The sequence below is a fragment of the Mastigoproctus giganteus genome, chromosome 6 (assembly GCF_048544385.1).
Source record: "Mastigoproctus giganteus isolate SK-2022 chromosome 6, ASM4854438v1, whole genome shotgun sequence".
NCBI classification, from domain to species: Eukaryota; Metazoa; Arthropoda; class Arachnida; order Uropygi; family Thelyphonidae; genus Mastigoproctus; species Mastigoproctus giganteus.
In genome coordinates, this window is record NC_143580.1 from 142,022,131 (window position 1) to 142,044,141 (window position 22,011).

The 22,011-nt window shown below is 39.1% G+C and overlaps 1 protein-coding gene across 1 annotated transcript in view; it reads right to left on the reverse strand.

The window, feature by feature from the left end:
- The window catches only part of LOC150084627 (U4/U6.U5 tri-snRNP-associated protein 1), a 343,250-nt gene that overhangs the window by 276,784 nt on the left and 44,455 nt on the right, over positions 1 to 22,011 (reverse strand). Inside the window, exons 3-4 of the mRNA XM_090375366.1 lie at positions 21,091 to 21,146; positions 353 to 509 (exon numbers count right to left, since the gene is read on the reverse strand). Of these exons, the coding sequence (XP_090231492.1) occupies positions 353 to 509; positions 21,091 to 21,146 (213 nt within the window). The remainder of the gene's footprint in view (positions 1 to 352; positions 510 to 21,090; positions 21,147 to 22,011) is intronic.

The following is a 22,011-nucleotide window of genomic DNA, read 5'->3' on the forward strand; positions in this document are numbered from 1 at the left end:
TAATTATGTTGTCAGCTCTTATACCTCTGGGTACCTACCTGCCCACCGATGAGGCAAAATACCTTCAAAATGGTGCCAAGTGAGAATAAGTAACAGCAGACTTCTCTAATGACACTTATTCGAAGTGTCACAGGAAGGCACTTGTGAAAGATTTCACAATATGAGATATAATTATGAGATCTTAACATACAAACCTCAGTTTGTTTAAAATTCAACTTCATCTCTTAAAATTATATATTTATGTAATAATGATGAAATTGCACTAAATATCGACATAGATTAGCTAATTAATAAAAAAAAATGCATTAAAAAATCTACTAATAAATCTTAAATCTTGTTTCAAAAGTAGAACCTTAATTTCTCTACTATCTTCCTTTTTTCCTTCAGTGTAGAAATTTTATCTTTCATCTTTTCGGCTTCTCTCTTCTCGGAAAGGTTATCAGTCTTAACAAAAACTTCCTTCCTTTCATCTTCTGCAGTATTTATATTTGAATTATCATCTCCCAAACCTTTACAAGACAAAACATCATAATTATTTTAAAAATGGAGAATAGGTATCTAATGTTATTTTAAAATATCATGCACAATTAACTACTCTTCAATTAGAACTCTTCAATACACATAATACTGCTTATTATACAATTTGCTATGCTAATCTGAAAAAGGAAAATTTCTTAAATAAACTGTTAATGACTAGAATAATCTTCATAAATATTAATTATACAGCAAAACTTCCCAAATCCGGCAGTCCATTAAGTGGCACCATACGTATTCTGGCTGTGTTTAGAAAAATGAGAACCCAACAAACTAATGAAGAATTGCCAAATTTAGCTCAGTTGTTATTGTCATACTACACCAATGCAATACATCTACCTATGTGTGCTTAAAAACTAATTTATGTGTCATGCAGGCTGAAAAATCCCATCCTCCACCTGACACTGCTAACTACAAATCCTGATTTAGGAAGTCTTTAAGAACTCCTTCAGTATCCAATGGAATTCAAACTCATACCTCTCTAAATGAATGACAAGAGATGAAACCATTATATTGTAATGGAAGGCAGTCTAAGAACTGTCTTCCATTACAATATTAGGCTAAGCAGTATATTAAAGATGACTGTGGATTTCAACACCATAAAAGATTTTAGAACACTCAAATGTCATCAAGATTTTTGTTAGGTCACTGAATTGAATTGTATAATTACTAATTTGGTGAACAAAACATCAAATTGCCTAATTTGGTGAACAAGATTAGAAACTTGCATATTAATAAGTGATGGATTAGTCAGTTCTTGGATTTCATGATTTGTAATAGTTCCCAAACTTTTTAGATATTGTTTACAAATGCCACTGATAACACCTACTTTTATCTATTTATATTTGTTCATATGTGCCTTAAAGAAAATTAAGTATCCCAGAGGGTTGCCATACACAAGTACACACACCTACTTGTGGAAAGGGTTGTATTGTTAAAGATGCTTGACACTGGGACTTTGACAAAGTGACTGTATGAAACTTTTTGTTTTTCTTCTTCCACATGTACTATACATTACTTTTCTCTCAAAAAAGGCTATGTAAAATCAGTATTTTTTGACTATGATTTATTTAACCACATGAAAAACAAAAAATTCTTAGATCTGTATTTCAATCAGACCAATTGAAATCCAGCAATTATTATTTCTTTGTTATCTGCCCATCCAATGATAGCATTAATTAGAAATAGCACAACATTAGTGCTATTGTAGCCAACTTAGCCATGGAAGAGCAGGAGTCTAGAATTTTTAATGGATCTGCTCTGCCTCCATCCCCATGCGTGCATGGGTATGTCGACAACATGTTCACTATTATACAGAGGGGAGGAGAGGACGATGTTCACAACTTCCTCAATGGCTTTCCCCCCCTTACATTCAGTTTACCTTGGAGGCAGAAACAGATAGTACACCCCTTTTTTTTGATGTGTTGGTTTGTTGGGATAGCGCCAGAGTAAAAACTGGAGTGTATAGGAAACCATGTGCCAGGGGTCAGTATAAGCATTACAGCATGGCACAAGCCAACACTCATAAAAAGTGTAATTAGGACCCTATAGGACAGGGCTGAGTCACACTGCAGCACCTCCAAGGATAGACTGGAAGAGATTAAACAGGTCACAGCAAATCTCCAAAAATGCGGCTACCCCCAGATTTTGGACAAACATATTCGAGAAGTTGAACATGGGCAGAGAAAGGCTTAACAGAATGGATCTCTAGAATATTACAGATTTCCAGACGCACTCTGTGCAGATACCAGGGTAGAGACTGCACACAGTCATGTGAAAGGTAAAAGAACCTGTACCCATCGAGGAATTGTATATGAGTCAAATGTCGGGATTGTGGGAAGTGTTATGTTGAAGAAACAGAACACAGGTTTAAAGATCATAAGGGGAAACATACTGGAGCAATAGAGATCCCAGAATATATGGGAAATCTGCTGTGGCTGAGCAGTTTTGGGAAGAGAACCATCAAATCTCCAAGCGATGCTGTCATTGTTGATTGCATAAGTACTGGAACTGGAAATGGCTCAAGAGGTTGCAGATTTGTTCTTCAGAACATAATACCATCAACAGAAATAAGGGGTCCGTATTCGCTCCCCCTTTGAGACTAATTTTTGAATGGGATGAACGGTTCCACTTGGCATGCTCTCAAGCCATTTCCAGTCTCCGTGTATGCATGGAGAATAATTCCCACGCTCTTATAGTAACACGTGATGCTAGCCATGATCCTGCTGATGCTACTTAAGGATGTGCCATGACAGTAAAGTTCCACTGTCGATAAAGGAGGTAGTCACCTTTGAAAGCTATGGTATTGTTTTATCACTTCAATTTGTAATATTTTATGTATATTTGAATTTTATGTATTTTAATTTTATCTTTATCGCTTTTAACTCTACAGCTGTCAGTGTATTTTACTTTTACATCAAATTTTTTTTTCCTGTTTTATTTTTATTTTCTTTTAATAAAATTTTGGTTACATACGGTTGGTGTATTCAACTGCAGTTATTATGAGAAATAACTAACTGGCATGTCCGAGAATCTTGGACCACATCTGATCACAGAGCAATAACTGTTAACCTTATCTGTCGATTGGAGGCCTCCCCCCAACACACACACTTTGACATAGCAAGAAGCTGACTGAGAACCTTTCGACAAACCTCAGAACAGGAGTTAGCAAAGTGTAACCTAACTCCTAAGCCAGCAAAAACAACTGGAATTCACTGCAAAAAAATTATCTATGTCTTAATGTAATTCCACCATGAGGAAAAAAACAACCTAGAATAAATGCAGTTCCCTTCTAGTCCCTTGAAATGGAATCCCTCTGGCAAAAGGTAAACTGGGCCAGAAAAAATCTGTTTGAAGTGGAAATTGTCAATAAATTCTCCACAGCTGACTGGGAACCTTTCGGCAAACCTCAGAACAGGAGTTAGCAATGTGCAACCTAACTCCAAAGCCAACATAAACAACTACAATTCCCTGCAAAAAAAAAAATGTTATTTTATTTTTTTTTATGAAAATCCCAAACACGAGAGGTATTAGAACCTATAGTACTTAGTACCGTGCTTGGGTTGGAGGTTGAGAAGACAAAAGAAGATATTTGTTGACATTAGACTTTAACTTCTGTAGACTGTAATTTTCAGGAAATACGTATAAAGCAAGGTTGTTCCAGAAAACGGCAGTTGAATGAATAAACGAGGAAGATGAAAAGTTGGTTCTGTGAGTTTGAATTTGGACAGTAAATGGATGCTGGCTGGTGGCAGCACGTGTTCGGACTGTTTTGAAAGAGAGAGTGGGAATTATAGAAGTCAATTCAGAAGAACAGTGCCCACGAAAGTAGCTGTAGAAAAGGCATACAGCAGAAACAGTATATCTATGAGGCAGCAAGTGGAGAGACTCTGTTAGAGAGGAGTCATTAATTAACCTAACTACCCTCTTCTGAATGGAATCTAGAAGCCTGAGAGAGGTTTTGGGGGCACCACCCCAGTTGTGGGAACAATATTCCATGGCAGGGCGAATTTGCGATTTGTACAGAGTGAATATCTGTTTGGAAGAAAAGTAACGCAGAGAGTGAAAGAGAAAACCAAGTTTTTTAGATGCAGAGGAAGCAATATTTGTAATGTGCTTGTGCCAAGAGAGAAGTCAGGGTAATCTCCAAAAGAGATATATCATTTTGCCTAGAAATTGGAGTGACACCAAACATAAGCATAGGAGCAGAAGAATCCTTTTTGTGAGATATAAGACAAGACTGAATTTTAGAAGGATTGAAATGAACTAAGTTGTCTTTGCCCCACTGGAGAATTACCTGGAGATCAGCATTTAAGGAATTGGTAGCAGATATTCGAGAAGTTGAAGCTGATTGAGCAGTGCAAGGTTTCTCAAAATGGAAAGTAGAATGCAATGTGCTATCATCAGCAAAACTATGGATAGGATTTCCAGTCAATGGAAGACGGTCATTAATATACAATAGGAAAAGAGTAGGGGAAAGAACTGAACCTTGGGGGACACCGGCATTAGTGGAGAAGTTAGAAGACAGAGAGCCATCTACCATCACCCTCAATGAGTGATAAGAGAGAAAATTGAATACCAAATTACAAAAAACAGTTGGCAAACCATAAGATAGAAGCTTGTTTGGAAGACCTTCATGCCAAACACGATCGAAAGCCTTTGAGATGTCAAGAGCAACTGCTTGTGTTTCACCAAACTTATCCATTGAATTTGTCCATAAATGGGTAACATAAGCCAGAATATCACCAGCGGATCGACACTGACGGAATCCATACTGGCATTGTTGATCAGAAGGAAGGTTTCTAGGTAGTTTAAAAGTTGGCGGTTAATTGATTTCTCCATTACTTTAGAAAGAGTAGAAGTAATTGCAATGGGATGATAATTGGATGGGAGGGATCTGTCACCATTTTTAGGAACTGGCTGGATATGAGCAAATTTCCAAGCAGAAGGAAAAACACCTTTGGAATAAGAAAGTGAAAAAAAAGGTGGCAAAGAACAGGAGTAAGTTCAGGAGCACAGGTTTTGAGAACAAGTAGAGAAATACCATCAGGGCCTGGAGCTTTCTTAGCATCAAGATTCGTCAAAATCCTTTTGACAGAAGACCACCAGGAGGCACTGAATGGAGCGTGTTGGGAATGGTGTGAGGTGTTTTACCAATATCAGTAATACATGAGTTGCAAGAAAAATGGGATGCCAGCAGGTCAGCTTTTTCCTTGGCTGAAGTGACAATAGAACCACCTGGTTTAGACAGAGGTGGGAGCAGAGATGGGCAAAAATTGAGGCCAATAACTTTGGCAAGAGACCAGAATGCTCAGCTACCATTAGGGCTGAGCATTCTGGTCTCTTGCCAAAGGAAGCAAGTTTTCTACGCTTAGCCTGTTCAAACTCTAGTTTGTACTGATTAATAACTGCTTTACAATTGTTGCGAGCTTTGGTGTAGGCAGAAAATGAAACTGAAGAATTAGAAACAAGCCAATTACGATATGCAACATTCTTCTCTTGAACAGCCTTAGCACATTTATTGGAAAACTAAGGTTTAGATAAAGGGCGAGATTTTAGAGTGGAGTGTGGGATAAAGGATTCCATTCCTGCAAGAATAATTTCACTGACACGATCTGAACAAATGGTGACATCAGAAGTTTTGAAACAGTAATCTGACCAAGGAAAAGAAGAAAAGAAATCTCGCAGGTCATCCCATTTTGCATCCTTGTAATGCCAAACAATACGAGGGTTGGGAATAGCCAGGAGATAAAGGCTCCATTGGAAAAGAGACAATCACCAAGTTGTGATGTGAGGTGCCTAAAGAACCACTCAATTTGATCGTATACTTAGAAGGGTTGTTTTTGAGAAAAAGATCAAGCGTGTTGGCTGTATGGTTAGGATTGTCTGGTGTTCTAGTAGGTAAATGAACAATCTGTGCAAGGTCATTAGTAATTGCAAAAGCCTCAGTATCTCGACCAGCTGGGTTGGTGTGACTAGAAAACGGAAGCCAGCTGGATTTTAATGTTCACAAGCCAGCTTGTGAACATTAAAATCACCAAGGAAAATTACCTCACTGTAAGGAAATTTGGACTGGAGAAAGTCAAGTTGGAAAGAGAGGAAGTCAAAGAGCTTCAAGTGATTAGTGCAGTTGGAAGAACGGTAGAGACAACAGCTGAATTTGACACAGTTAGGTAGAGAGATTTTAAGCCAGAGAAGATCGAAAAGAGGAGATTCCAAATTACGAAGTCATGTTATGTCATGTGAAACGAGGCGGCGGTTCAAAGATCGTCTGGGGGAACACATGAATGCTATAAAATCTGCGGATTATGGGAAGTCTGCCGTAGTGGAACATTTTTGGGAAAAGCATCATCAGATCTCCCCGGACAAAGCTGTCATCATCGACCATGCACATAGGTTTTGGGACCGCAAGTGGCTTGAGAGTTTGTGGATTTGTTCTTCTGAGAACAATACCATTAACAGAGACAGGGGAATTCGTATTCATCCCCTCTTTGAGGCGGCTATTCTCGGACGGGATGATCGGTTCCGCCTGGCACGTTCCCGAGCCATTTCCGGTTCCACTGCAAATGAAAAGAATACTGCCCATGCTCCTGTGGTACACCATGTGCTGAGAGCCGTAAGCCTGCTGTTATTTAAGGATGTGTTGTACCATAAAAATCTTACTGTTGAGAAAGAAGGTGGATGCCTCTGAAAGCTTCGGGATTTTAGCGGTTTTAGTCTCATTGTTTTATCGGTATTTTAGTGGTTTTATTTTCATTATTTTATCGCTTTTATTTTCTCATAAATTCTTTTTTTTTTTTTTTGTTTTTGTAGTTGTTGGCGCATCGGCTTCTGTGGCCATAATGCACCTCCCAAGGTTTTTGCAGTACTCTGATCCAAGTCCGAGGTGGGGGGGACAGATAGAAGGATGGGACGATATAGTAGGCATCCCCAAAGAGGTCAGTGGGGACGAGCCCCACCAGGCAAAGTATTGGGGAGGAGATAGACTCGTCTCCTCCCTCCCCTGCATGGGGATGGAGTTTTAAAGGGAACCGGGTTAGAGTACACAGTTCAGATTGCCAAATGGCAATCTGAACTGTGTACTCTAACCCGGCTGCAGAATGTCTTCGTCAGTGATGTTAGGTCCATGTCTTGTTGAATCCTGTAGGAAGGTCAAACTGCCCATCCCACTCTGGGAGTGGGGGAGACACTTCATAATTTGCATTCTCACTCTACTTGCATTCTATTTTTATACTTTTTTTCTTATAGTTTATAATAATTTTTTTATTTTGTTTTCCCTGTTATATATATATATATATTTTTTTTTTCTTTCTTTTTTTTCTCACTCATTCATTCATCTCTTTCTCACACGCCAGGGGGATGCAATGGTGTGCAATGTAATTTAAATACTAATGCTTAATAATTAAGCTAAATAAGAAGGGATATAAAAGATTAAAACTAGGGTTAGTGTGTACTTAACTATAACATTTATGGTTTGTGTTCTTTTTCTCACACACACTCTCATTCGTTCTTCTAGCTTTCATTTCATTTGTTTGACTCTTGCTTTCTGCACTGCACTCTCTGGGCACCTCAACTTACTGTTAGCAGGCCTAGCCACAAGTTTTTTGTAGGCTAGGGGAGAGAGAATGCAGTGAAAGTGTTTGTGTTGTTAGTAAACATTTGTTTGTACACAAATTTGTTAAAATTAAAGTATCCCTATATAGAGGGCTCTGGAGCGAGTTCTAAGGCTCGTACTGAAGAGAAATTTGGATAATGGGTACAATAAAGAACGAACTTGCCATTTATTGGAAAAAAAAATTGTTACAAAATTTGTCACTGTATGGCGCTTGGCAATACAAATCACTTGAACAGTGCTACTATTGTTCAATGTGTCCTCCATTTTGGTTAACAACAGTTTCCATTCGATGAACAGCATTTTCTACAGCAGAACGTAACATGTCAACTGGAATAGCCAGCACTTGACGTCTAATCCTGTCCTTCAATCTGCCAGAGTTTGACATCCTTCCCGATACACATGGTTCTTCAAAAAACCCAACAAGAAGTCGCATGGGGTGAGGTCCAGTGATCGGCGATGGCCAAGATGTCTGTCCGTAAAGTGTTGCCTTATCAATCTTTGGACACAATAGTGGATGTGGGTGGCGCTGTTGTTTTGGTTTTTAGGAGCATTAGCAACTAAGGCCATATTGCTCCGGGATATGCGGTGATCATTCCCTGACCTTTCCGCATCTTCCGTATTTGGTGGTGACGGGCTCGAACCCCGGTCTAATCAAGAAACGTGATACGCACTGCTGCCCCTTCCCACCTGGCTACGGAGGTGCCAGTGGGTTGGCGCACCCTCTTGCATGAATGTAGTATCCCGAAGGCACCCATGTTGTTACAGCTCTAGTATTGCGAAATTTGCCAACATTTCATAATATCGCTGTCTAGTGACAGAACAGGTGCAGGGTCCAGTTGGTGTTACCTGTTCAAAAAAAAATATGGCCCAATCGTGAATGTGGCATAAATCCACACCACACTGTCACTTTTGGAGAATGCAATAGGACCTCTTGGATAACTCAAGGGTTTTCTGTTGCCCAAATGCGACAGTTGTGTGTATTCACTTGCCCATTTAAGCATAAGTGGGCTTTATCACTCCAAAGGATGTTCCATGGCCAAGTGATATCCACTGTTATTCGTGCCAAAAACTGAAGTGTGTATGTGAAACGAATATCTGCATCACCACGCTTTAACTGCTCTAGAATGTGCATCTTGTAAGGATAGTACCGCAACACCTGATGCACTACTAGCCTTACAATGGAATACGGCATGTCCACTTTACAAGAAACAGCTGGCACACTTGCACTATCACATGGAGATTGGCTTGATAAATCCATGACAGCCATAGTCACATCTTCAACACGAGAGGAGTCCACTCGTTTTTGACCTCTACCTGATTGAACACCAAGATGTCCTGTTGCTTCAAATTTTGCAATCATTTTGTGGACAGCACAAACAGTCATAGGTCCACGCCGTATGTGCTTCTGACGTCGGAATTCTCTGATAGCCGCACAGCTGCATTGTTGCTGTTCTGACAGTACAGCTTCACTAATAGTGCTTTTTCCTGCAACGTCATTGACATTGTTGCTGTAGTGCAGGCAAACATCTACTGTATGATTTTGAAGAGATTGCTTTGCTTTTATACAGTACAGTAGAGCCGAGTAGTGGCGGTGTGGCAATAACTTACGATTATGCAAATAATCGTAAGTTATTAGCATAATTATAAGATAGTTACGTGCCGTGCAGTGCCAAATTTTGTAACTAATTTTTTCCCCTTCCAATAAATGGTGAGCGCATTCTTTATTGTACCTGTTGTCCAAATTTTTCTTCAGTACGAGCCTTAGAACTCGCTCCAGAGCCTTCTACATAGGGATACTTTAATTTTAACAACCCTGTATATAAAGTAGTGTAAGTTCTTATTAACTTTGTATTCTTTCAGCCAATTGCATTTGCTCTTCCACTCATTCCCATTCACCATAACACTCATATACTCTCTTTCCCTTGTGCTGGGTCACTCTTTCTTTCACCAAAACTGACATTTATCCCTTTTACCATAATTCCCAATTCACTCAGTGACCAGCCTATTCATTCTGTCTTTCATTCTACATTGCATCCCTTGCTACCAGCTTACTGATATTTTTCAGCTAATCTGCTTCCCTGGCTGCCTGTATATCTCCCACCCCCACATGGTTACTTATTTGGTGTAGACCCCCCAGGTTCCTACACATGGCAGTGTAGTCCTTGGGGGCGGGGGGTATCTGTGTCAATCAAGTTTTGTCATATCAGGGTGCAGAATACTGCTATCCTGACAGTTATTACGTCATCATCTGGACATGGTGGGAGACGCGGTAAATTTAACTATTCATTATTGTTTAATTGTTGGGGGCTGAATTGCCATTCTTTGGATAGTTCTGCGCATTTCGAATACTTTCTGTGTGAAGGTTGTAAAGGCTTTATAATTTTCCTCTTCTATAATGAATAGATGTTCTTCTCCCCTTGGAAGGGGCCGATCTGTGCTATTAGCTGTGTTCTGGGATGTCATAAAATATACAATCATATAGAATGTGTGCCTAGTCTTCACTCTCGGCACAGGTGCAATTTGGGTCATCGGTCAGCCCTAAGGAGGTTAGTTTTGCCTTTAGGGAGCCGTGACTTGTCAATATGAATGTTGTAAAAAGTCTAGGGACATACCACTTAGGCAGCTTTGGACTGACCATTACCTCCCATGGCAGAAACCTTTTTATTATTATTATTAGCCATATAGTGCAAGGAAGCCGGAAGCTTATGCTGCACCAGCCAAAAAAAAAAAAAAAAAATTCTGGGTTACCCTGAGAGAGAGAGAGGTGGGGGGACCTACAAGAAAGAGAAGAATGATGATATCCAGCTCAGGACCCTGGGTGTGCCAAGCCCATACTCACCAGATATGAGCCCCTGGGGTTATAAGAAAGTTTCTAATAAGTAAGTCAAGATTGTTTATAGATTGGAGCTCGCACCAGGTGAGGGACCTCCTAGTTCCAACCCAGTGCTACAAGTGCATGTGATTTGGGCATGTGGCAAAGTATTGCCAAGCTGATGTCTTCCATGGCCATTGTGCTGGAGTGGACAATTGTTTAAGGATTGTGACAAAAGGGATGGCTCTCCTAAATGTGTCAACTACTGGAGGACTCATTCTGCCATGTATTATACTGCCCTGATTACCCAAGAGTAATAAATACAGTCGATTCCAGTTATTTGGGACACATCGGGGCTAGTGAATTTTGGCCCGATTAAGCAGCTATCCCAATTATCTGAAGTTTCACGTGAATAGTTAAAAATACAATGGGAACCCCCCCCCCCCCCGCTTTACAATTGGTTCACTGTACAATCAAATCACGATGGACTTGCCATACTTTTACCGTTCACTATACGATGTGTAGTAATCGCCAGTCATTGTGTGATCACTTTGTGAATTGAATTTTAATTCTATTAAACAGTGATTGTAATTAGCAAAAATATGAGGAACATTTTCCACAGGCTATAAAAGTAAAGCTATATTAAGCACAATGATACGTGAAAATCGGAAGAATATATGTGATAATCACAATAATTAATACGTACTGGAATATGTACATACTAACTAGTTGACATTTCTGTTCACTGACATTTGTGGGTGGGGGTTAAAATTTAAAACAGTAAAAAGATAAGCAATCAAAAACAAAGAACACGGCACACACACAAATTGCATGTAACACGATACGCACAAGTGAGAACGGAGTAACAAGTTACGAAGCTTTAAAAATAGGGATGAAGTGAAGATTCTGAAAATTAATTTTTTTATGATTGAAGATTTCATGGAAGTGTAAACACATTTCACCATAATAACCCACAGAATTCCAGCTGTCGGTATTATTGCAAATTCAATAAGATCGAGTTTACTATCCGTTTATGATAGATTGCACTAACTGAAAAGCCCAGTGAACAGGTGACTGCTAATTGTTTTTATTGTTTTATGGTTGTGATCTCCAGAAATCTGACCAAACCACGTGGTACGGTTGGAGACAGTTGTAGGGTAATCTCCAGTGCTGCAGTCTCCTGCCCCGATTAAACGGCATCTTGTCAAACCTTGGATATTTTCTAGATTGGGTTCTGTTTTTTAAGATTTGCTCCAAATAAATGGCTGCCCCGATTAACCGGTGGTCCAAATAACTGGAATCCACTGTACTTTAAAGTGAAGAACAGATTATGGGGAGTAGAAATCACTACACCGTAATGCAGATGTGTAGAGGGCAATAAACGTAGCCTTGCAGTTGATGCAGGCTATACAGGAGACCGAGCAGACCTCAGACTGCAGGAGCCCTATACATTAAAGGGCCATGTTGTGGGTTACCATAACCCCATCTGCAGCTATTTTTATAGCTAATTTGGACCTTATGGTTGCTTCCTTGTTTGAGCCTCAGGGAGTATGTGCAGAAATTGTGGTCCTCTGGGCACTACTTACCTTATTTCGCTGTATTGCAGACCATCACAAAGTATAGGGGCCTCCATAGAATATCTGAAGTGGGTCCTGCACACACTTGGATCTGCAGACATAATTATAGGGATGGATGCCAGAGGACTTGCCCCGGAAGAATTCCTTTCCTCCTCTGGCATGACAATTTTGAATGATCCATAGCAACTGCCTGCATACTCGTCCTTGGCTGGAGAGTCCTACATAGATGTTACTATATGTACGAGGTCTTTGTTAAGACAAGTAAAGAACTGGATTGTTCATGAGGCCTTGTGCACCAGTGACCACAGCGTCATCAGCTACTGAGGTCCTAGGCTGAGTTTGTAACAGATACAATACAAGGAGTTTGTGCACAGACTTTAAATAAAAGACTATGTATATCCAGATCTGTGCCACGGTGGACACTGGAACTATTAGAGTTGAGGACACTCATAAGACAGGCAAGGAAACATTTGCAGAGGGGAAGGAGGATGTTCTTCCCCTCTGGCCATTATGAATTGAAGAAACAATACGAGGGACTTAAGTTAAAAAGATTGTAGACTCCAAAAAGACTTCCTGGCAGACGTTTGTGTAGAACCAGGGATCTGCTGTTTATAAACTGGTTACAAATAAAATTTGTTCTAACATTTTGTCATCTGTTCAAAGTGACCAGGGTGAGACCCTGACAATGGAGCAGATAATGTTGGAAATTTTAGATAATTTGTATACATAGTCCTAATGATGTACAACAGTCAGAAATAGTGGCAAATAATGAAATATATGAAAGTGGATGTGCGAGCCTCCCTTCACTCCAGCTGAGCTTGAAATGGCTTTTGAAGTCACTAAAGTTGGCAAGGCTGGACTCTCTGGATGCCATGATTATATATGAAGTGTACCAGGCGAGTCTTGGAGTACTATTAGAGTTCTTTAACTCATTTCTGACTGAGAGAGTTTTCCTCAAGAGCCCGGAGAGGCCCATGGACGAGCCACGTTCATATCAACGAATTGTGCTTCTACCAGTATTGGAGAAGTTGTTGGAGAGGCTTGCTCTTGCACATCTGGTTGTATACTATGAAGTGCGGGGCTTGCCATCTCCTTGCCAGTTTGGATTCAGGAAAGGCTCCTCAGCTGAGGATGCTGTTTCCAAAGTAATAACCTGGGCTAATGAATATCCTGATCAATATGTCCTGGGCTTGTTCATGGACTTTCAGGGGGCATTTAATGCCCTGTGGTGGGCTAGAGTGTCCCTCTGTCCTGGGATGATTAATTCCACTCAAGGCAGGTTGTAGTAAGAACCAATTTTATGGAATTGACTCATTCTGTTGAAAGGAGTTGTTCACAGGGTTCGGTCCTGGGGCCAACCACGTGTACTCAATGAGTACTTGAATATGTATGATGTGGAAGGAACAACCACTGTGGCTTATGTGAATAATCTTGTGTTTCTTGTGGGGGGGGGGGGCTTCATCCCACAAGGAGTGGGCTGAAGTCTGATTGCCTGGGCTTCACTGCATAAGCTACAGGTTTCCACACGCAAGTCTCGGGCTGTGTTGCTGAGGGAAATGACTCAGCTGGTTACGGCCACCAGTTTGTCACTCTGGGGAATTCTCTCTCCGAGTAGGGTGCAAAGTCCTGTACTTAGGAGTTTACCTTGAGGAACATCTGACATTCTTGGCGCATGCCAATTACTTGCGGGAGAAGGTGAAGCGGACATATACCAGGCTTCAGGGTATCACTCGTGTGGATTGGGACATTAAGGAAGGATCCATCCACCTCCTTATGATAACATCTTTGTTCAGATCCTGACATATTAACCCCAGGGGCTGACATCTGGGCCTGATCTGCAGGTAGCTCAGGCCCACCTAAAGTTTTGGTAACTAGGCCTCTGGTTTCTTGTTCCCATTTTGTTTGCAATAGCTCATGGAGCTTTGTGGCTAATCTTTTTCTTTCAGCATTGAAGTTGTTGGCTGTATCAAGGGCTATCCCCAGAAATTCTGTAGGTATGATCTTATTTTTAAGTCTATAATACAAGCCTCTTTTTGCTACTTCCAGGAAAAGTGGGAGAGCTCCGGCCAGCAACTGTAGCGCAGCTGTGCTCACTGTGCGACAGGCTCTGGTAATGGTGAGAAGTATTGTCCTTTGTATTGATTCTAATTTATCCCTGTTTCTTACTATGGCCGAACAGGTGAATCACGCACCGGCTCCATAGGTGATAACAGGTAGGAACATTGCACGGTATATGATTGCCAGGGTCTTTCTTTTGAGTCTCCAGTCTGCCCAACTGATCCTGGCAATCATACCTTCATAATTTCTCACTTTCTTCGCCAACTGGTTCAAATGGGGGTAAAAGGTTAATTTTTAATCGAAGACTACTCCAAGATATTTTAGTTCTGTTATAGCAGTTGTGTTAATTTTGATTTGTGAACATCTTCTTATGTCCAAATTGCCTTTTAGAATTATTTGTTTGGTTTTGTCGGGCGATATTTTAAACGTGCATTTGTGCCCATTCCTGCAGCTGCAAGAGGGCAGCATTTGATCTTTGCTCTACAATGTTACTTTTACAAGCGTGTTACCTTTTGCAAAGAAAATCATGTCATCTGCAAAGGCCAGGCTTTCCAAGGGGCCCAGATCCAAGGCCAGAAATTCATCCAGAACAATGTTCCAGAAGAAAGGGCCAAGAATTGAACCCTGCAGACTACCTTTATTCACGGGGCTTTTCAATTCCTGGAACCTTGTGCGTACTGAGACACTTCTGTCTGTAAGGTAGCTGTTTATTACTTTATAGAGGTTTTATGGGGCATTTACCTGGCAAAGCCTCCAAAGGACACTAGACCACCAGAGTGAGTTAAATGCCCCAGCAAAGTCAATAGAGATTGCCAGCATATATTTCTCCTCTGAGTTTTTAACTGTTGTCAGTAGGTGGTGCATGGCATCCTCTATAGAATTGCCCTGCTTAAAACCATATTGATTGTTCGAATGTAAACCTGCTGCTGTGTAGTATTGAGCTAATCTGCTATGTATTAGTCTTTCATATATTTTCCCTAGTACAGGAAATAGGGCTATTGGTCTATATGATTTGGGATCGGTAGGAGGGTTTCGCAGGGCTTTTTAAAAATTAGTCTTAAGACAGCTTTTTTCCATATCTTTGGGAATATACCTTCTGTCATAGTTATTATATAGTGCTATTAATTTGTTAGTGCTATTTCCGCTAATTATTTTATAATCTCAACCTCTCAACCTTTTGGTTTTAGACAGTGCTATTTCTAGGTCTGGTACAGTAAATAGAAGTTCAATATTGGCATTGTCATATTCAGTTTATAATGTCTAGCTGGGTGGGGGAATGCTCTCCAGTTTCGGTCTGAATAATACTGTCTAGGGTGTTATTTACAGAATCAGCCCAACAAAGGGTTGGGATTCCATCTGGTTTGACACTAGTTTCTAAGACATCTTCTCTTGGCATCTTGTTGGTCACTATTCTGTAGACAACTCCCCAATGGTTATTGTTTCCAGTAGTTCCCACCAAGTGCTTCCAGCATTCCTTTTTCTTGTCTCTTATGAGGGTTATATACTGATTCCTGAGAGTTCTATACGAATCTCTCAGTGCATCCACCTCATTTTGTGGCCAAGATGTTCTGGCTCTTTGGAAATTTCTCCTCGCCTGGTGCACCCTTCTTCTGCGAAAATCTGACAGTTTGGCTTTTTAAGGTTATACCTTTTGATATCCAACAGGAAGTGTTGGGTTGTTTGTAATTGCCTATTTAGTTTGAAGGTGATGGCTCTATGATATGACGAGATCCAGACTCAAGAATCGCCTTTTTCCAGTTTTGGAGGGGAAACCCGCTAAGAACAAAGAAAACTATTTCAAATTCTAAAGATATGTTTAATGTGTTTAGTCTATTTTCTGTGTTTAGTTCTATGCCTGGACACACCAGTCTGTGATTTTAAAAGCAATTGAATTGGTGTTAAGAATAACATCAATGTCACTCTCCCACATGGTACTGCTAAAAGTTGGAAGGCTGTTTGGTTGGTTTAGCACTTGAAAGGGTGAGGCAGCTATATAGTCTGAAAGTAGTAGTAGTAGTGGCATGTGATACAAGAAAGCAAGTGTATGAGCTTATGCAGCACCAGCCAAAAAAAAAAAAAAAAAAAAAAACCACACCATTCCCTCCAAATGCCTGTCCAGTTCCTCCTTAAATTTATTCAACCTATCAACTTCCACAACGACAGATGGAAGTTTGTTCCAGCAATTAACCACCCGCCGGCTAAAGGCAAATTTCCGCACATCAATTCTACATCTGTCTTTTCTTAATTTGAATTTATGCCCCCTTAGGTTCGTAATCTGAACAAGTGGAAGGATCCCATCAGAATTCAGCATGCTCGGCCCATTCAAACTGGCCATTATGTGTGCCACCTATGTCTTCCATACAGCTATGCCATAAGGCTGACTGGAAGTTGACATCAGCACATACTATGATATTTGCAATAGGTAGCAAGTCTATGTAGGTATTCAATAGTTGGGTTTGTATCTTCACCTGGCCTGGAATATAGTGAAATAATATCAAACTGTCCTACAGCACTGATGATATGGGCACACACTGTAGAATTGGGGAGCAGAGGTGACCCACCTTTGTGACTGTAAGGTCAGTATTTTTAACTACTATTGCTGTAGAAGGGACACCTGAGGTGTATTCCATTATTTTATAGCCTCTTGGGTATCCTTGACGCTCTTCTAATTTGAGTTTGATCTGATCAACAACAGCTCTTGCTCTTTGAGCATTCAATTAGATGAGATTTAGAGTCCTAGTCACATTTATGTTATCAATCTAGATTGTATAAGTTTTATCATTTTTTTATAACAGGGGCATTTATTATCCCTGATACTATGGCTATAGTCAGTCAGCTGTGCTGCCTTACAGGTAGCACATTTCGGCTGTTGATTTTTGTTTTGGCAGTTCCTGTAGTCATTGCCAGTAACTGCACAGTGACCACAGACAGGAATTTTCTGACTGTAGTCCCTGGCAGTATGACCATATCTAAGCACGTTTGTACAGGGAAGTGCTCCCTGAATCTATGACTAGTCCAGCCAGCATAGATTGTTTTCTGTCCTTGTAGATGCTTCCAAATCTTGGGGGAAATCTCCACTATGATATTTAACTGGCCATTTTTTTCGGCTTTTTGTAGCTCTTTTAAATTGAAACTGTTCATTATTTCTTGGAAGTTTTTATGGTATATATCTGTCATTAGTTCTTTCTCTGGTATGACGCCAAATAGCAGTATGCATGGATTCTTTCCTTTTAGTTTTTCTGTTTATAACCCGAGTTTTAAGATTTCAAGGTTTGCTTCTACCTTTTTCAGATCTTCTTTGTTTGCTACTTCCAGCAGCACACCATTTTCTCTCACTTTTCTCATGCTATTTATTTTAATTTCTTTTAGGTGAGTTATATAAACAAAAGATCAATTACGGTTGAAAAATTGTCCATTGTCCAAATAAATGCACAAAGAGCGAAAGGTGTAGTTTTGCAAGTGGCATATGAAATGGAGCAAAGAGATATTGTTTAGCTCTGGTTCAGGAACCTTATGAGGTAGCGATAGTATTAGGGGATATCCCAGGAGGGCTCACATCTGGTGAGTATGGGCTTGGCACACCCAGGGTCCTGAGCTGGATATCATTATTCTTCTCTTTCTTGGTGATTCCCTTCTGCTTTTTTCCCTCCCTCATTTTTTTTTTTTTTTTTTTTTTTTGGCTGATGCACCATATGGCTAATAATAATAAATGCTCTTGCATAAAACGTGAAAACTAGCAGCATGTTTTATTTGATTATGATATTTACGAGGACTTGAGAATTCCTGAAAAATCGAGTTAGAGATTTTCGCCCTGGACTGGAACATCACCTTGTGGAAAACAGAAATTTATTCCACCTCCCAGACCTTTGCTTCTCTTGTTTTTGAAAGACACCAATCTATTGGACAAACACTGACTGCTTCCATCTGATTTTTTTCCCTATACCTCTGCACTGTTTGTTGTTATTTGTTATTTGGTTTTTAGGAGCATTAGCAACTAAGGCCATATTGCTCCGGGGATATGTGGTAGTCATTCCTTGACCTTTCCACATCCTCCATATTTGGTGGTGACGGGCTCGAACCCCGGTCTAATCAAGAAGCATGTGCTACACACTGCTGCTCCTGCCTACCTGGCTACGGAGGTGCCACACTGTTTGTATTATATGCTGAACACAAATATGTTCTGTTTATTGATGCAATCATATTAGTTTAGTTTTAGTTTAAAAGCGTCTGTCTTCATCCCAGGAAATCTTGGATACGGGCAGGTGAATTATGCTCAGTGAATTAACTGTTAGAATCTCCATTTCATATGGTAGCACTCGCAATATTGTGAAAGATCACCTAAAAATGTTGGGAATCGGTGTCTGCTGGATTCCATGCAATTTGACTCCAGAACAAAAACAGCAAAGAGTGGACTTTTGCAAAGAAATTAATGATTGTTTTGAAACACAGGGTCAAAACTTCTTAAATTGAGTGGCAAAGAAGATCTATAAAAGGCATGAGCATGGTTAACACCCTGTGTTATAACGGGATTCATATATTATATTGACGGCTGACAAACAAATGGTTCTTGTGTTTTTTGTCATAAAAGGCATTCTTGTTACACATTGTGCCTCGTGGAACAACTATAAATAAGGATGCATACTCTGAGGTTCTCAGAGCCGAACTTGCCGTGCCATTCAAGAAAAACTTCCAAGAACTTTCCAGTTTGAAGTGGTTTCTCCATCAAAACAATGCCAGGCCTCATACTGCTAATATTGTGCAAGCAGTGATCACTGCCATAGATGCCGAGGTTCTGCCACATCCCCTCTATTCATCGGGCTTAGCCCCGTGAATATGAGAGTATTTCAAGAAGGAGAAATCCACAGAAGATTCAGATGATGACAATTAAGATAAGATCTTGTGTGCCTGTCTGCAAATTAAATGATCATCCCTTGTATAACCAGATACATCTGACTACCAGATCCTTACCCACTCTCAGCCTCATTTCTCAGAGGTCATGACAACACTAATATTACAGCCACAATCTGACTCCTCTCTAACAGATGCAAAATTCTGGCTGGACTGTCTACAATTTCACTATTTTAGACCTAGAAGGGATCCCATATGATTACTTTTTTTTTTTTTTTCCATTCACATCTTCCCTTAGAATCCACCTAAGCCTGGTATATTTGTGTCTATTTCTATTCATGTTTGATCTATTGTGTTTTAAATCCAGTTTCTAACCAACATCAGTGTTTGCTGTTGGAGGGGCAATCAATAATTTGAAAAGAACAGGAACCAATGTAATGAACCTCTCTCCAAAAAAATTCTTGCCAAAGTAATTTTGTTTCGTAAAGGTAACACCATGCTATTAGCATTGGCATTGTTTACATTGTTTTAAATTATTTCTTTTTATTTGGTTTAAATTCTCTCACTATTTTTTTTATATTTTATCCAGCTTTAATTGTACAGATTACTGTATTTGATTACATATATTTATGTTTACATTATATTAAAATTATGCTTTTTTGCCTTGTCTTGTTGGTGATTTAAAAAAATTGCATCAATCTTAATCCCAACTTGCCCCCTCAAAAGAGGATTTATGAGAAATCCTGTTTTGAGGGGCAAGTTCACTTAATTTTAAAACTAGAATGGCATATACCATGACGTTTTCAATCAGGAAGCTAAACACAATGTGATGGGTGCACAGCATTTTAGAGAGTAAATCCAATAAATCTAGGGAAGAGGGCAAAAATACTCTTTACACAATGGTAGTCTGTGTCATTAGACTGCATTTAATTTTGAAAAAATATTATGTATCTAATTCTTAGTGATTCGTGGATCCCTTCTCCAGTGTCCAGGTCTTACGTATCAGGGTGTACAATGCTACTTTTATGCACCGATGCATGAAAAGAAACACAGTGTATTGTCACAAGCACGAGTTTCTGACAACTATTACATGCAGGGGGCTCCCTCTCTGCACCAGTACATCTAAGATTGATAGGGACTGGTCCACTTCTATATTTATGATGAATTTTATGAAGGAAGAGTAATATAGTTAGGGAAAGACATTACGTGGTTGTTTACTAAGCTATTCGCCTAAACTACCATACGTTAAGTTAACATTTCAGGTATCTAATCAATACCATCATCAAACCATGCTGTTGGGGGAACAAAAATAGAAAGGGTTACAAATTTGAACACAATTACCAATATTCTGATTTTACAATTACAATTAGGATTTGCAAATAGACAATTCTAAGTTTGGATTATTGTTACAATAGAACCAACCAGTTATTAAATTAGGTAAATACAAAGAGATTACATTCTTACCTGCTGACAGACTCCTCTTGCCACTGCTCCGAGAAACCTGATGTGCATACAGGTTAACTGCTGGCAGTGCCTCTTATCAATGGAAATTAGCCTGTATGCACATCAGGTTTCTGGGAGCAGCGGCAAGAGGAGTCTGTCAGCAGGTAAGAATTTAATCTCTTTGTATTTACCTAATTTAATATCTGGTTGTATTGAATCAGTAATCCCTGTATGGCAATACCAAATGACTGACACAAAGTAACAAATAAGAATGCAACCAAAGAAAATTGAACTATAGATGGCAGTATGAGTAGCATATTAGCAACTCAACTCACTATTAACCAGATAACATAAAAATAAACTGTAATTCAGTAAGTAATAAAGAAAACAATAAAGGAAAGAAACACAGTAAAAAAGAAAAAAAAAATCAGTATAGCAAATTATGGCTGCAAAGCCTTATCTATAACATGTTGTGGAAACGATTTTAATTTAAATTAAGAATATATTCTTTATTTTCAGAATTATGCTTCTGCAACATGTAGTAGGTAATGCTTTGCAGACAACGTTTGCTATGCATTTTTTCTCTTTGTCCATTTTTATTTCCTTTATTACTTATCGAGTTAAAGCTTATTCACTCACTAACTCACACTCTATGGTATTCTAATATCTTTATTAAATTCTGAATTTTAAAAAAAAAAAGTTACCTGGAATTTCTTCTGCAACTGCAAGAGGCTTTAATCCCAATTTTGCTCTTAATTTACTATAAAATCAAAAAATTAGGTATATATAAGAATAGCAATATTTTATACATCATATGAATATTCAAAAATGAACAGAAATTTGTCAAAAATAATATAAAGATCTTTTATTTTCATACTAAAGCAAAAATTTTAAAAATATTTCCTGTTTGCAAAATTTTTTATCCTTTCCAGAGCAAATTGGAGCAAGTTGAGTTGGCCCTGGGCTGCAAGTTTCTGCATGAAGTATTGAAAATTTGTAAAAATTAACTTTGTATTTAAATGCTTTTAAATAGTAATCTGTTCTTATTTTGACTTGGTTGCCCAAAATTGGATGAAATTATTGTCAAAAATCAAATCGAAAGTTAAAAAAATAAATCACAAAATAAAAACATTTGTTCTTTTTTTATTGAAATAATACCTTCTACATCCACTTATGAATTGGTTTTCAATTTTATCAACTTCTGGATCAGTAATCCAGAATTTCAGAGAATTTCAGCTTTTGTAGGCTCAAATTGGACAAAAATGGCTAACATGCATGATTTCCTTGAAGTTTAAAAGTTATTTTCATGATTCCATCCATTAAAAATTGTATCTACATTTACTCCGAAACACGTGAGAAACAGCAGCACTTACTTGAATATTAAGACACTCCATAAACAAATGGATACCTTATTTGAAATAAACTTGAAATGACCATGAAATATGACTGTACCAGTAGCAAAAACGAACCGCTTGGACATAGGAGATGTGGAATTTGAATATGGCAAGTACAATGTGAACAGAAAGGACAGATAGGAGAAGAAAGAATTATGCACTTGGGAAAGAGGCACATGGAATCCAAGGCAGTGCACTAAGTTAAAGTGGGTGACCAGTGTAATGTTGTCA